This window comes from Emys orbicularis, chromosome 8 (assembly GCF_028017835.1).
Source record: "Emys orbicularis isolate rEmyOrb1 chromosome 8, rEmyOrb1.hap1, whole genome shotgun sequence".
Lineage (NCBI taxonomy): Eukaryota > Metazoa > Chordata > Testudines > Emydidae > Emys > Emys orbicularis.
Genome location: NC_088690.1, coordinates 107,673,552 through 107,689,946, shown reverse-complemented (window position 1 = coordinate 107,689,946; position 16,395 = coordinate 107,673,552). Strand labels below are relative to the sequence as shown.

Genomic DNA, 16,395 nt, shown 5'->3' with positions numbered 1-16,395 from the left:
ATTTAAAATTTCCTGGCTCTCAATAAAATTTTACTAAAACTAACAATACCAAGGCATGTTCTTTAAACTGATACACAGCTTCTACTTTAGCTCCAGTTTACTGAAGATTTTGGCTGGAAATACTTTTTATTTTGGTCTTAATTATGAGGGGAAAATTGAGGTTGTCCCATGTCATTCTTGAACATAAGAATGTCCATACTGCATCAGACCACTGGTCCACCTATCCCAGTAGTCTGTCTTCTGTCAGAGGCTGGTGCCAGAAGCTTCAGAAGGAATTAACCGGACAGGGCAATTATCAAGTGATCCATCCCCTGTCATCCAGTCCCAGTATCTGGCAGTCTGAAGCTTAGCATATGGTTGCATCCCTGACCATCTTAGGTCAATCAATGGCCGTTAGCTATCTTCTATGAACTTATCTAATTCTTTTTTTAACCCAGTTATACTTTTGGCCTTTACAACATCCCCTGGCAATGAGTTCCAAAGGATGATTGTACGCCGTTTGAATAAGTACTTATGTTTGTTTTAAACCTGCTGCCTATTAATTTCATTGGGTTGCCCCATGTTCTTGTGTTCCGTGAAGGGGTAAATAACACTTCCTTATTCTCTTTCTCCACCTCATTCATGGTTTTGTAGACCTGTATCATTCCCCCCCCACACACACACACACACACTCCTCTCTTTTCCAAGCTGAATAGTCCCAGCAAGTGGTTTCAAAGAACTATCTACAATGACTCCCAAGATCTTTCTTGAGTGATAACCGTGACTCTAGACCCCATCATTTTGTATGTGTAGCTGGCATTGTTTTCCAGTGGTCATTGTTTTGCATTTATCAACACTGAATCTCATTTGCCATTTTGCTGTACAGTTGCTCAGTTTTGAGAGATCCCTTTGTAACTCTTTGCATTCTGCTTTGGGCTTAACTCTTTTGAGTAATTTTGTATCTTCTACAAACTCTGCCACCTCACTGTTTACCCCATTTTCCAGATCATTTATGAATATGTTGAACAGCACTGGTCCCCGTACAGATCCCTGGGGGGGCCTCTGCTATTTATCTCTCTCCATTCTGAAAACTGAGCATTTATTCCTACCCTTTGTTTCCTGTCTTTTAACCAGTTACAGATCTATGAGAGGATCTTCCCTTTTATCCTGTGACTGCTTACTCTGCTTAAGAGCCTTTGATGAGGTACCTTGTCAGACTTTTCTTGGTTTCCCTTATAAATTTATATTACACCTTAATAGATAGCAGTACATCTCTGCTAAACTTTCTTCAAACTTACATGTTCAGATTTCTTAATGTGCCTAAACAGTCCATTTACAATCCTACCTTGATCACAGCCTTCAGTAAGTATGTGGTAGCACAATGCCTCCTGACTCCTTTAAAGTCCTTTAACTCATCTGCTTCTGCAAACGGTTTTGATACGTTTGTCTGTGATTTGAATGCCACAGGCAGGAGTGCTGTAAAGCAGGAAGAAGCCCTTGTGGTGCTTTCTAAGAGTCACAAGAAACTATCTGTGGCTTATTATATCAGCTGGACTCCCTGCAGAACTAAAAGTGCTGTAAACAATATGGCAACTGGAAAACTTCACTGTTAAACCTGCATTTGAGTGCATGCGAGATTGTGGCTCTTGGCACCAGTGTGTCCAGTGCAAGGACAAAGGTTTTTCACAACTGCTGGAACTTCTACAGTCGATCTATGGATCACAACTGTTACTGGATAAAAATAACCATCCCAACAATGAAATTAATAGACCCTCAAAACCAGAAGGCCTACGCCCCCAGGGCTAATGCTAGCATGGTGCCTGGCAGTTCAAAGAGTGGGACTTGACAGCTCTTCAGCTGATGCTAAAATACACACAAACCTCACTGCATCCCCGCCATGCAGCGCGAGAAGGGCTGGTGGGAATGGCTCTGCTACCAGGGAGCAGGCAGGTCGGTGCGGGGACACCACGGCTCTCAGAGCACAGGAGAAAGGGCAGCGCTCACGCTGTGCCCCACAGACTTCGCCAGGAGTCTTTTTCCACGATAAAGTGGGGAGTCTCTCTCCCCCCTCCCTAAGGGGGGCGTTCCCCCCCAACCCCAGTGGGGGATTCTCTGACCCTCCTCCACCCACACTCTCCAGTGGGATCCCCCCTCCCGGACAGGGGAGCAGCCTCTCTGGGATTGCTGGGGCGGGAGCCACTGGGAGCACTGGTCCCCTCCCGCGAGGTGAATTAAAGGGCCAGACCCCCCCCCCTCTCTATGGTTAGTGGTGGCTAGAGGGGACGGCGGCAGCGCGCCAGCTCTCCGAGGGTCATGCCGGGGTCACGGCCCTTCCTTTCCCGGTGCATGCCGGGCTGTTGGCGGAGCGGCGCGCGCGCTTCCGCCCGGGCCTTGCTGCTGCGGGTACCGGGGCTGGTTCCAAGATGGCGACGTCTCTGGGCTCCAACACCTACAACCGGCAGAACTGGGAGGACGCGGTAAGGCCTGGCCCCGGTGGCTCCAGGGCGAGGCTCCCCGGTGGGGGTGAGGCGCCTCCATCCTCCCGGTGTGGGTTTAGCCTCCCTCTGCGGCCCGGCCCGGGGAGCCTGGAGCTGGCGGGGGGTCCCCCTGGGGCAGGGGTTGAAGATGGTGTGGGAGGCCGAGGCGGGTGCTAAGGCGGCGGGGCGGGAGGCTGAGGGTTGGGAGGCCGAGGCCAGGGGCTCTCTCCCTAGGGGGGTGCGGGGCCTTGTTCCCTGTTCGGGCCCGCGGGGTGCTGACCCCGTGTAACTGACGGACACTGACAGAGTCCACGGGTCCCCCGGGGTGGCTGGTGTCTACTCCGGACTCCTGACCACGTGGGATCTTCCCATGTATTTGGGAGAGCGTCCTGCTTTTTAAATACAAATAACTGGCTGCGGGTGTGTGGCTCTTCACCAGGCTTCAGCTAGTAGCTGGTTGGGGCATATTGGGGGGCCGTTGTCCCCCCACTTTGGGTAGTCAGAGCTTTAAATTTGTACTGGCCAGTCCAGCATCTTTGAGCTGAGAGAAGCAGACTGCAGAAATGTTGCTGTTGAATGGAGAGGTCATCTGAAGTGAGCTCTGAGATTTAGTCCTCCTGACTATTTTTTTTCTCCTCCTTGATGCAGGACTTCCCCATTCTGTGTCAGACATGCCTTGGAGAAAACCCTTATATCAGAATGGTATGTGACTGTTTCGAGTTATTGTCCTTTAAGGTGTATGGTGAGACTAGCTACTGAACCTCGGGCTTAGGGGACTAAAAATGAGTTCAGTCAAATGAGGCAAGTAGGAGATGCCAAAATGCATATAGGCGTCTGCGTGCTGCTTCTTGGCAGCAGAACATGCGCGCATAGGGGAAGAGGGCTAGATTTTGGGATTGGCCGAGGGCATGGGGAACACGATAAAACAAATCAAACAATCAAAAACTTGAGCTGAAGTCAAGACCGCTTGTCTAATGGTTAAATCTTAAGAGATGGGATAAACATGGGTTCTATCACAACTTTGATGATGACTGTCTTCTTGACTTAGAGAAATGTGATGTACTGAAAGGTTAAATGACTTGCCCAAGCTTTAAAATGTGCTTTGATATCATTTGATGAAGGTTGCTTGAATGTCCTTTAAATCCTTGTTTTTACCCAGTGCATTGACATCTTCAGGGGAAGGCTGTGTACCTGTCACCATTCCATTTTGTTTTACCTTTCCCAACACCAAGTACAATCATGTAGTGTAATCTCATTTTAAACATCCACCTTTCTCCACTCGCCTCTCCCTAAGCACACTTTAGTCTTTATGAAATTCTAATGAGCTATAATTTTTAATGCAAATATGGTCTGTGTTTCAAAGATCGATAGAGGATTTATTTTTGTGTTACGGATCTCTGGATGTTTTGTCATTGTTTAGAAAACGGATAGTAAAAACCGAAGCTGGGGGGTTTCTTTGAAAGATTTAAAAATATTCTATTGAATATTCTGCCATCAGAAAAAATAGAAGGGTTTGGAAGTGATTTCCTCCCACTTACCTTTCAAAGGCTCTCCAGATTAAGTGAAAGCCATAGGGTCAGACATCTCCAAATGCAACCAGCACAGAGAGTAAATATGCAGAAGCTGTGGTGGTACCACATGTGGATGGTTGGGTGGAAGAGATGAAAGCACTAGAGTATTTTCTAAGGCATGCAATGTATGATCATAGCATTGACTAGTATCTTGTGAGTTTTTTTTAGTAACTCTCATTTTATTTTATTCCAGACCAAAGAGAAATATGGAAAAGAATGCAAGGTATGTTTGTCTTCATTGTAAGAGTTGACTTCTGGACTAGCTCATTTAGTTTCCATTTAGGATTAAGATATAATGCTGAAAATATCAGATAACAATCCAATAGATAGCTTCAAACAATTGCTTATTCTTGTTAACACTTTAAGGGTTGGATTTTGCAAGCTCTTGAGCATGTGAATGCCCTGATGCCTACAAATACTTGACATCGGTTAAGCTACTGGTGTGCTCACTGCCTATCATGCTGACCAATGTTGTTGCATTGTTTCCTTGTATACTCCCCCATCTCTCTGTATCCATCTGTAGTCTCTTGGCTTACACTTAGATTGCAAGCTCTTTGGGGGCAGGGACCATCTTCTTTTTTTTCTCTTTCTCTGCAGCACCTAGCACAATTGGGTCCTGGTCTGTGACTAGGCCTCATAGGTGCTACAGAAATAAAATAATTAATAACTCTAATCATGTGATTTATCCATTAAAGTCAGTGGGGCTTCTCATGTGAGTGAAGTTACTGATGATTGTACATCTTTCCAGGATTGGACCCTTAATTATTAAATCTGAAAAATGTTTAGGGTTATTTCCTTTATTTCACTATTTAGTCTAGTTATTCACTTTAAAAAAAAAAAAAAAAAAGTTTGGAATTGTTCAGTTCACTTTTGTTTCTAGTCATTTTCACTCAGTCTCTTGCAAGAGCACAGTGCTCTAAGGTTCAGGTTTCAAACCCTGTAAGAGAATAATTACACCCAAACAAAAATAACCTAATCACCTAGTTATACAAATTCCTTCCCTCTCACCCCAGGAGTGTGTGGTGTTGCTCTTTAACCCCATCCTCCTAGTGCAGTGTTTCCCAAACTTGGGACGCCGCTTGTTTAGTGAAAACCCCTGGCGGGCCGGGCCGGTTTGGTTACCTGCCGCATCTGCAGGTTCGGCCGATCGCAGCTCTCACTGGCCGCGGTTCGGTGCTCTAGGCCAATGGGAGCTGCTGGAAGCGGCGCAGGCTGAGGGACGTACTGGCCGCTGCTTCCAGCAGCTCCCATTGGCCTGGAGCGGCGAACCGCAGCCAGCACGTCCCTCGGCCCGCGCCGCTTCCAGTAGCTCCCATTGGCCTGGAGCGGCGAACCGCGGCCAGTGGGAGCCGCGATCGGCCGAACCTGCGGACGCGGCAGGTAAACAAACTGGCCCGGCCCGCCAGGGGCTTTCCCTACACAAGCGGCGTCCCAAGTTTGGGAAACACTGACCTAGTGGATTCACTGTATCCATAGGTTGGCACCAAAAGATGCAGTGTTCAGCACTCCTGGTGGGAAGGTTACTGACACAACTGTTTCAGAAAGAGTAGAGTGGGGGGGAAATGAAAAGTCATCTCAAAAAGGTTTGAACTTAAATCTGATTCTCTACTTAGTCTGTTGCTGTTACTCCAAAAAAATCTCATAACATGGTGGTTAATGCTGGACTGGATTACTATTACTATTAAATTTATTTAATCAATCTAGCATTTTCCTGTTAAAAATTCATTTCCTCTTCACTTTTGCCTTGGCAAATGGGTGGTAGATGGAACTTGGCTTTCCTCTGGATCTCAGTAACTCCCCTGCCAGCAAGTGGTTCATGCTGGGTATCTCTGAGACAAGCCGGCCTTTGTGTTTCAAAAAGGAGAAAGCAGGAATCTTTAGTGATATCCCTTGGAAATATAAAGCAGAATGCCTTGTATTAACTCCAGTGGAGGAGTTAAAATGTATTGTTTCCCTCTTTTCCTCCTTCCTACCATCATCTCCTTTTCATTAGGAAACCAGACTGATGTACTGAGAGCCAGCTCCCCTTCCCCGAGTCCAGTATACAATGGAAGTAGAAACGTCCTCCCCACAGAGACTGTATGCATTATTTCAGAGTAAGGCCATCCCTTTCTGGGCCTAAATGCCTGTGGCCAGATGGACTGGGTCTCTTGCAATCCCAGCAAGTATATAATTTGCAAACGTATCCTACAAATTAGCTGTAATGATCCTTTAGTGACAGCTCTTTGAACTAAGTGGAAGTTCTCTTTGCCTTGTGCTCTGAGCAAAGTTGTGTGAGTATTCAAATCGTTGCAAGAAAGTCCAGCCAAAACTTTCTTCTCCTGTCAAAATGGGGCAACCAAGAAACGATTGGGGTTTTTGAGTTGTTTGCTTGAATTTTTACATATTAAGGTAGTAACGTTAGGCAGGTGATAAGCCTCTAGTAGTAGCTGAGTTTCCATAAGAATTTGAATGCTAGTGTCAATGCTGGCTGCAGTTAGAGTGGTACAAGTCACTGCTGTCTTTGTCTTAGATTTGTGCCAGGCCCTTCACAGTGTTTCGCTGGTGCCCAGGTGTTCGAATGCGCTTTAAGAAGACAGAAGTGTGCCAAACATGTAGCAAGCTGAAGAATGTGTGTCAGACCTGCCTGCTTGACCTGGAATATGGTGTGTAGCTGGGGTCAATTTACCAAAAACTGGAAGTACAGATTGAGACTTAACTCTGCTTGTCTCCTGTCTCTGCATAGTTTTAATACATCTCTAAATAAATGTGTATCTCCATGACTGTGCGCCTAGGGCATGGAGATGCATATTTATTTAGAGGTGTTTGTATGAGAGAGAAGTTGAACAAATTGACTACGACCTCTTCTAGGATATACCAGAAGGCACATCTATATGACAAATGGTGCTCCTGTCTGTGCATAAACTTTCCAGCTCATTAAAGACTAAATCGTGTCTAATAATTGTATCGATTCTAAAATAAGATCTTCCCATACACACTAGTGCTGTGATGTGATTGTTTGTGTTCATACTACTGAGTTGCTATGAATTTCCAAGTGTGTTTGATACCAAATGGCTCTTACTCTAACAGTAGAGAGAATTAGAATCTTGACATTGCATGCTTTTGTTGCTGGCAAGAGTGAAAATAGTTCCATTAGTGACACTAGATGTAGGATGAATTATATTTGTGATTAACTGAATCCCACTATTCAAATATGTTTCAGTAGAACATGCAGAGGCTTTTAAAAAACTACCATGAAACTAGACAAACTTTCAGTCTCATTCAGTTCACCGTTCACGGCAGGTGAAGTAATACTGTCCAGAGGATATTAATTAATGCAGTGTAAAACGACGAATCAGTACAGATTTGACTGCTCTTCAGGACTCCTATCTCTGAATACAGCTACCTTAGTATGTTATAATAACCATTTTTGGTCTTTTTGCTTTCGGTTAATATTAATTTTGTTTTTCCATTTAATTTTAGGTCTACCTATTCAGGTTCGAGATGCAGGACTCTCTTTTAAGGATGACATGCCTAAATCTGATGTCAATAAAGAGTATTACACCCAGAACATGGAGAGAGAAGTAAGGAATGCATTTGTAACAGAATCTGTTGGTGGCTTATTTCACTTGTGCTGTAGATGAAATGAACTAGATAATCTTGAAAACTTTCTGGTTTGTCTGATTATGTGCATCAATTTCCTGTCCCAAGCAATGAAATATGCATTCTTTACCTACTGCTTAGATTTCGAACTCTGATGGCACAAGAGCGGTTGGTGCTCTAGGAAAAGCTACTTCTACCAGTGACATGCTGCTTAAACTGGCTCGGACCACCCCTTACTATAAACGCAACCGACCCCACATCTGTTCCTTTTGGGTGAAAGGAGAATGCAAGAGAGGGGAAGAGTGTCCCTACAGGTACAGTTTTGTTTGAAAAGCTAACATGTTCATGTAATGGAAGCAATGCAGTGTCTTCATAAGCATTTTTGCAGATGTTGCAGGAAAAATTACATAAAAACAGCCATGCTGGGTCAGACCAACGGTCCATGTTGCCCAGTAGTCTGTCTTCCGATAGTGGCCAATGCCAGATGCTTCACAGGGAATGAACAGAATAGGGCAATCATCGAGTGATCTATCCCTTGTCGTCCACTCCCAGCTTCTGGCAGTTAGAGATTTAGGACACCCAGAATGGGGGGTTGCATCCCTGATCATCTTGACTAATAGCCATTGATGAACCTGTCCTCCATGAACTAATCTAATTCTTTTTTTGAATGCAGTTATACTTTTGGCCTTCACAACATCCCCTGGCAATGAGTTCCACAGGTTGACTGTGCATTGTGTGAAGTAGTACTTTTGTTTGTTTTAAATCTGCTGCCTATTAATGTCATTGAGTGACCCCTGGTTCTAGTGTTATGTGAAGGGGTAAATAACACTTCCTTATTCACGTTCTCCAGACCATTTATGATTTTGTAGACCTCTGTCATATCCCCCTTTAGTCATCTCTTTTCCAAGCTGAAAAGTCCCCTCTCTTTCTAATCTCTTCTCGTATGGAAGCTGTCCCATACCCTTAATCATTTTTGTTGCCCTTCTCTGGACCTTTTCCAATTCTAATGTATTTTTTTTGAGATGGAGCAACCAAAACAACACACACTATTCAAGGTGTGGGCAAACCGGTGATTTATATAGTAGCATTATGATATTTTCTGTCTTATTATCTATCCCTTTCCTAATGATTCCCAACATTCCGTTAGCTTTTTTGACTGCTGCTGCACATTGAGCAGATGTTTTCAGAGAACTATCCACGACTTCAAGATCTTTCTTGAGTGGTAACAGCTAATATAGACCCCATCATTTTGTATATGTAGTTGGGATTATGTTTTCCAAGGTGCATTACTTTGCATTTATCAACATTGAATTTCATCTGCTGTTTTGTTGCCCAGTTTTGTGAGATTCCTTTGTAACTCTTCACAGTCTGCTTTGGACTTAACTCTCTTGAGTAATTTTGTATCATCTTCAAATTTTGCCACCTCACTGTCTACCCCTTTTTCCAGATCATTTATGAATATGTCAAACAGCACTGGTCGTAGTATAGATCCCTGGGGGTTACCACTATTTACCTCTCTCCATTCTGAAAACTGACCGTTTATTCCTACCCTTTGTTTCCTGTCCATGAGAGGAGCTTCCCTCTTATCCCATAACAGCTTACTTTGGTTAAGAGCCTTTGATAAGGGACCTTGTCAAAGGCTTTCTGAAACTGAATGTTAACTTGACATATATCACCAGTGAATGAATCCCTTTGCAGCAAGATCTTTCTTGATCATACTGTGTGTATTCAGCAGTGAGCTGAAACATCAATCACCATAACAAATGCAGCTTTTCTCTTACATTGTTCATTGCCTCTCTTAGCAACATCAGTCCTTGCAGCAGAAAATACTGTCCCACCGTCAGTGATCTGAACATATCTCCGCAAGTAACTTTGTTTGAAACCTGGCTCTTGCCATTTCACGGAACCTTGGTTGAGCTGTCTGAGCTGCCATTTGTTAAAACTCTAGGTGGCAAGTGCTATAATAAATTAATAAGTAATTTGAGTTCTTCGGGCTCTTTAATTGTGTTTCATTTTGGTGTGATTATTTGAATGCTGTTAGTCCTCAGCCTTTTAAGGAGAGAGCTGGCTGTCGCAGTCATGTTAGTCTGGTGCAGTTGTAACAGCGCAATGTTATGAAATGCTTTGTTTACTATACTTTAGACACGAGAAACCTACAGACCCAGACGATCCTCTGGCCGATCAGAACATCAAAGATCGTTACTATGGTATTAATGACCCTGTAGCTGATAAGCTTCTGAAACGGGCTTCAACCATGCCTCGTCTGGACCCACCTGATGACAAGACCATTACCACGCTATACGTAGGAGGCCTGGGAGATACCATCACCGAGACTGATCTGAGGTACGTTGCTACATCTGAGTTCGCATTTGCTTTTCAGCTTGATGCCTTGATAACTGAGAAATAGCTTGCTAAGGTTTTGCTAAGACGCTTGTCACGGTATTCATCTTTAGCGAGCATTTTGTTGAGGTTGCTGTGCCTGAATGAGAATGAAGGGGGCCGTTCATCCCTTGGTTATGCAGCCCCTTCATTTGTCCATACCAGTCAGAAGTGAGTGACCACTCTTGTTCACTTTTCCCTAACCAGAAGCTGGCTAATAGGTCTATTTAGAGGAGTGCAGAATTCCTGGAGGTGGGAATACGGTTAAGTCTAAGCAACATCTTGTGTGCTGTGTTTAAATTCTTCTCTTCCACCTCCACCAAAAATCCCGCCAAAATGCATCATTGCTGTTGGTGCCCAGAGGATCCCATTTTGCACGTTTATAATTGAAATCCCCTGATCTAACCTCCATCCTCCTAATTCCTGAATTCTGAAGAAACCCCTGTTAGAGCCTGGCACTGTTGCTGCATAATTGTATGTAGGGATTAAAGGTCTGTGACAAGCATTTCCCCTCTTTTCTAACACTGGATTTGAATCCGTGATATAGAGGGGGAAAGGATGCTTGTCTTCCAAGGGTGTGAGCATATGAGACCTTTAATGTATTGTGTTTTTATGGAGAAGAGGAGCAGAATCCAATTTTGCTGTCCTTTCCTTGCAGAAATCACTTCTACCAGTTTGGGGAGATCCGGACGATAACCGTGGTACAGAGGCAGCAGTGTGCATTCATCCAGTTTGCCACACGGCAAGCTGCGGAAGTGGCTGCTGAGAAATCCTTTAACAAGCTTATTGTCAATGGACGCAGACTCAATGTCAAGTGGGGGAGGTGAGCAAGTGGGAGAGGAAGAGGGGAAGCATTTATTTCCTTTTTGGAGGTTTTCCTCTGGATATTGTTTTCGGAGAATCCACTCTTAACTGAGCACTTCAGAATCATGGACTGTTCCTTATCAAAAGCAGTCTTGGTGTCTTAGAACAGAAGCCAAGTGTGTAAAAGACCCAAATATTTACTGGGTTGCCTGTCTTTTGGTGGGGAGTGAGGTGTTGGAGGGTAATTGGCGTTGGGTCTCTTTGAGAAATTCTATTTTGGGGTGGGTACGCTGCTGTCTGAAAAAACAGCACTAACTCCTTTCGTGCCAACTTACCAAGTCCCTGCTGCTAGCATTCTGTAAGCTCTGCATCCTTGGCCTGAAGCAGTGGGTCTGGGATTGGTGACGTAAAACACTCTCTTGTGAGGGTCTGTCCACTCTGCCACCTCCCTCTTCAGTTCTAATGCTTTTGGCTTTGATTTCAGGTCCCAAGCAGCAAGAGGGAAAGAGAAGGAGAAAGAAGGTACTACAGAATCTGGTATAAAGCTGGAGCCAGTCCCAGGACTACCTGGAGGTAAGGGAAATGGTTCCATACCAGTGACTGCCCTCTCAAACACAGAACAGCAGGTCACTTGCTGCCATGAGGCAGAACAGAGTTACACTTCTTAGTTTGCTCTCTATACCATTGGGAGCTGGGGCTAGTAGGGCAGCTGCACATTCCACTCTCAGAGCAGTTAGTGAACCTGGGTTCGAATAAGAGCTGGCTGGAGAGTCTTGTATTTAGGGGCAATGAAGGGATCTTTGGCTAGAAAGAAATTCAAGGTGACTCAAGGCCTTTTTTACAGGGTGATTGAAAAGTTACAATGGTTAGAATAAAGGCACTTAAATCATTGAGACCTTCTGTGGCATAAGCTCTGGTTGTGTGTTCTTCAGCCATTCAGTGTCATCTGTTGGGCAGACAATCCCAGTCGTTTAGGGTAGGGGGGAGGGATAGCTCAGTGGTTTGAGCATTGGCCTGCTAAACCCAGGGTTGTGAGTTCAATCCTTGAGGGGGCCACTTAGGGATCTGGGGCAAAATCAGTACTTGGTCCTGCTAGTGAAGGCAGGGGGCTGGACTAGATGACCTTTCAAGGTCCCTTCCAGTTCTAGGAGATAGGATATCTCCATTAATTTAAATTAAAAAAAAAAATTGATTCAGGTGGCTTTTTGTTGTGGAAGGGTCAGAGCCTGTGGAAGGGATCACAGCTGTTACTCTAGAGGTTCACTGGCATCCTGCGTTTGTTAGATACACACTGCTAACAAAGTTCCTGTCAGGAGAGCTGGTTGCAGCCACTCCCCTTAGGGCCAAGGGTGGGTACTTGCTTATATTTTGCCTGCTAGCTTTCACCAGTAACCAAGGGATGTTTGTGTCTTGAAGCTCTTCCCCCTCCTCCAGCTGCAGAAGAAGAGGCGTCTGCAAATTACTTCAACCTACCTCCCAGTGGCCCTCCAGCCGTGGTTAACATTGCCCTGCCCCCACCTCCTGGCATTGCTCCGCCCCCACCTCCAGGTAATTCCCTCCCCCTTCCCCCTCAGTGGGGAGAGGTAGAACTATGTCCTTTACCAAAGAGGCCTGGAATCAATCCCTACTTGCCAGATTACCTACTAGCCGGTGCCCTCTATTGTAGTTTTGTGTGGTACCTACTAAGTGCGATCTGGGTTTATGAAACAGCTTGTGCTGTAGAACTGGCTCTGTTAGAACTGCCTGTGCGGTAATATGTTCTCTGCAAAATTCTGCAGTACCCAGGAGAATCCCATAAACTGTGCTGAGGCCGGCCCTGCTTAACTGATAGCCGTGTAAACCCCATGTTGTCCCTAACTTTTAGGAGTGACTCTAAACAGAACGTTAGTGTCAATATTTGACTGTTTGTATATTCAAAACGTGAAGCCTTTTCCCTGTGGAACTTCAGGAGGGTTGAGTTTGTCCAAATGCGCTGGATGGTCTTGTTACCCGAATAAGTCTGGTATGCTCAGTAGTGAAAACAAAACGTTCAGAAGTTCATAATATAATAGGGAGCAGGGGAACAGCACTCGCAGAACTGGAATCTGCACTGTCACTGACTAGCAACATGTCCTCAGCTGTTCATTATGCTGCCAGAAAGGTTAAAAGGGAGTAAATTGGGATTTCTCAGGAATTGGTGAAGGAGGAGAGGGGGCACCCTTTCCGTGGGCTCAAGTATGTTTTGCTTATCTGGCTTGAATGACAAATAGGCAACAGTAAAATACTTCATCAGGACGCCTGGTAATCTGACACTTTTGTGTTCTGTGTCTGCAGGTTTTGGACCACACATGTTCCACACCATGGGGCCTCCACCTCCCTTCATGAGAGCCCCAGGCCCCATCCACTACCCTTCTCAAGATCCACAGAGGATGGGTGCCCACGCTGGGAAGCACAACACTCCCTAGCACCCCATTGACCTGTTCACCGTTTGAGTAGATGTCATTTTTTTGGTTACCATGGTAGCATATGTTCAGCTGTGGGCGAGCTGGAGACTAAGCCTTGCTTCCTGCTTGCACGCACAGGGCAAGCTGAGCTCTGTTGTGTTGCCACTAGCTAATCTGGTCATTCATATAACCTGAATCATTCACTTACTATCGTGGGTGGGTGGGTGTGGGGGAGGAATGTGGAGAGACGTGATTTAGAGGGTCCATGAATGAATTGTACTAGAATTACAATCCCATCAGTGTATTCAATTTTGCACATTTTGAAATAAATTTGTCTCCTGGGAAAAAAACACACCTTCAGCCGGTTTGATAGCCTCAGCAAGTTCCACCCTGGAATGGATTGGGGTCTCTTGTGGAGACTTAACTGGAGATTTTGCTAGTAATATTCATTCTGGAGTCAAATAACTAGTGATTCATCATTGAAAAAAGATACCAGGTCCTCTAGCACTAAGCCAGAACGCTCCAAGATAACACTGAGGGGAAAGGAAACTAGCCTCAGGGGCACAACTTCCAGGGATTTCTCCTTCTACTTACTGTGACTTTTTTCTCTCTTTTTCGGGTTGCTTTTCTTCTGATCGTGAGAAACTGGAGAATCCTAAGCCCCTATAGTCAGTCAGTTACGTGCTAGGTAATGCAAACAGTTCCCCTACTGCCAATTCCAGCATGACCCAGACAGATGCTCAAGCAGCCATCTATTTCATATAGGCCAGCTGGGACCTTCCTGCCCCTCACCTTGGGGAATGAACATTGTTACTGAAACTGCCAGGAATGAGGCAGCAGTAATACTGCAAGCTCATCCAGTCTGAACTATGGCTTTTGTGGCCTTTGCGTAAAATGGCTCTCAAGCTGTGAAATGGACCAAACCATTTTTCGTTTGATAGGTTGTGTGATGATTCTTTTTTTTTTTTTTTTTTTTTTAAGAGCTCTGTGTTCAGCATTCACCCTGGAGCATCTGTTCTCTGTATAAAGTCTGTAATTTAATACAGTGCATAGGAGTCCAGGTGGGGGATTTTAAAGTACCAAAGTCTGTTGCTTTGATGTAACTGATCTGTAGATATGTTTTGGTAAACAGACACGTGTGATGAGAACGCCTTATTTACTTGTTTTTGGTTTTTTAATTAAAATGGGCAGATTTTCCAAATGTTTGGACCCTGCTTCCAGAGGCAAAATTTGTCTGAGTATTGTCTGACCTTGTTTGGCTGAGCCCTCTGATGAAGAGTGGTGTGAGATAGCGAGAGTATAGCCCCAGTTCTGCTTCACCACGCTGCACTTTGGAATGCTTAGGTGCATTGCGAAGTTCTGACGTTGCAGGCACCATGTTGGATCTTGCATAGGAGAGTACAGTACTCTAGGGGGTGCCCTTGGTTAGTGCACTGGCCTTTCCTCTCTGGAGACTTGGGTTTAAACTTGGCATAGGTTAGAGGGAAATGAGTGTTGCTGGTCTCAGGTTTAGCCCTCAGTCAGTAAAAATATCAAAATACAGCACAACTTGGTACTGTTCAGCAGCTCCCAGAATAGCGTGTTACAGGACAGGCTTTTGACGATCCATTGACAGATCTGTGTGGGGGAAGCTGGCACAGCACCTGCTTGTACTGGGCTTGACTCAAGCCAGTCAGTGCCTTATTCTGCAAGCACTAATTTGACAAGTATTGAACGGAGACAAGTTTTCAAATGTAGCTGATTTATTTTCTGCAACCAGATTTCTGAATGTAAACATGGCCTCCAGCTCACAGGCAAAGGGGAGGGAGATGGGCTCAGAGCTGGACAGTACTTCATAGGCATAAACCTTTAAACACTTAGACTGGCTTTTTTACTTGTTCAGTTTGGCCAGGTGCGCTTCTGGGGGCGGGCAGAGGAATTAATGTTCCCCACGTGAGTGTTGCATTGCAGTGGTGAGTGCCCCAGGTTGTAATTAACTGAGATGCATGCTTTTCCTCTGGATGGTCTCGTTGGCATTAGAAACACAGTGGTTGTATGTTACGTTATTTACAAATAAGGCAGCCTTTTAAAATTGCACTTTTACCAGCCTGGATACAAAATTACTTGCCTAGCCTAACCACAATGATGCAAAAATATATATATTATTACTCACCCATTAAAAAAGAAAACAAGACCAGTTTTGCAAGGTTACAGTAAGATTATTGTCAGAATTTGACAAAAACAACTAAACAAATGTAGAAAGTGCATCGTTGAACTGGAGCTTTTCTATTAGCCAGGGTGAGTGGGAGTGTTCGGAACATACATGGGTTCTGCTCTGCCCTTTTTTTTGGGTAGCATTCTTCCTTTGATGGATAGCTCTGTTCTATATACTGTGCTTGTGTGCATTCAAAAGGCTGTGGTCAAAACACCATTGTTGACCACTTTCTGCATGTGTTGCATGAAGGTCTTGCTTGCCATAGAGGTGTTTGTTATGTAGGATGTCCTCTCTTCCCTAGTGGTACCACATTAATGTTTTTATCAAGCATTGATTTGTGTGATCAGATTGGCAAGTACTTAAATACAGAATCGTTGTTTTTTGGGGCTGCACCAATTGTGTACTGCATCTTAAATTGGCAGGATCTGATCCTGACTATTATTGAAGTAAAAAAGAAAATCTGAGCAGCATCAGGCCCTCCATAGATAATTGTAATCAAGTGGTGTAAATATTAAAACCGTGGTGTGTAACCTCATACAGCAAGTTGTTAGAGATAGGAAAGGAAGTGTAACACACCAACCAGTAGCTAGCAGGGAAAATGGCATAGGTTCCTGATTCTCCCAGTTCGGGTATTGGTGATCTCAAGCATTCCCCTCCCTTATATGCAGTACGTGTTTCTGCCTGACAGCCAGCCCCGCACACCCAGCCCAGTGTTTGGTTTCTTAGCGGAGTTAGATGTAATTTCCTTTAACATGCTATCTCCTTATGTGTCAGAAAGCCATTAGTAACTTATTTCACCCACATTCCCTGATTACCACGCTGCCTTATCATCCGCCCCCCCCCCCCCCGCCATCTCAACCAAAATTACATTTTTACAGCACTGCCCTTAAGCTGGGATTTCTCTGAGCAGCCGCCACCTGTCAATGCTGGTGTCAGATGTTTCAGCAGAACAATTGCAAGGCGACTTGATGTGATGACAACTGGCT

The 16,395-nt window shown here is 44.8% G+C and overlaps 1 protein-coding gene across 1 annotated transcript; it reads left to right on the top strand.

The window, feature by feature from the left end:
* Positions 1-2,331: 2,331 nt before the first annotated feature.
* Positions 2,332-14,416, top strand: RBM22 (RNA binding motif protein 22). Its single transcript, XM_065409226.1, has 11 exons — positions 2,332-2,456; positions 3,105-3,158; positions 4,221-4,250; positions 6,540-6,672; positions 7,490-7,590; positions 7,751-7,923; positions 9,752-9,952; positions 10,647-10,811; positions 11,277-11,365; positions 12,209-12,340; positions 13,106-14,416. The coding sequence occupies exons 1-11, from the start codon at positions 2,403-2,405 to the stop codon at positions 13,234-13,236; spliced, it is 1,263 nt and encodes a 420-aa protein (XP_065265298.1). The 5' UTR covers positions 2,332-2,402; the 3' UTR covers positions 13,237-14,416.
* Positions 14,417-16,395: the final 1,979 nt, after the last annotated feature.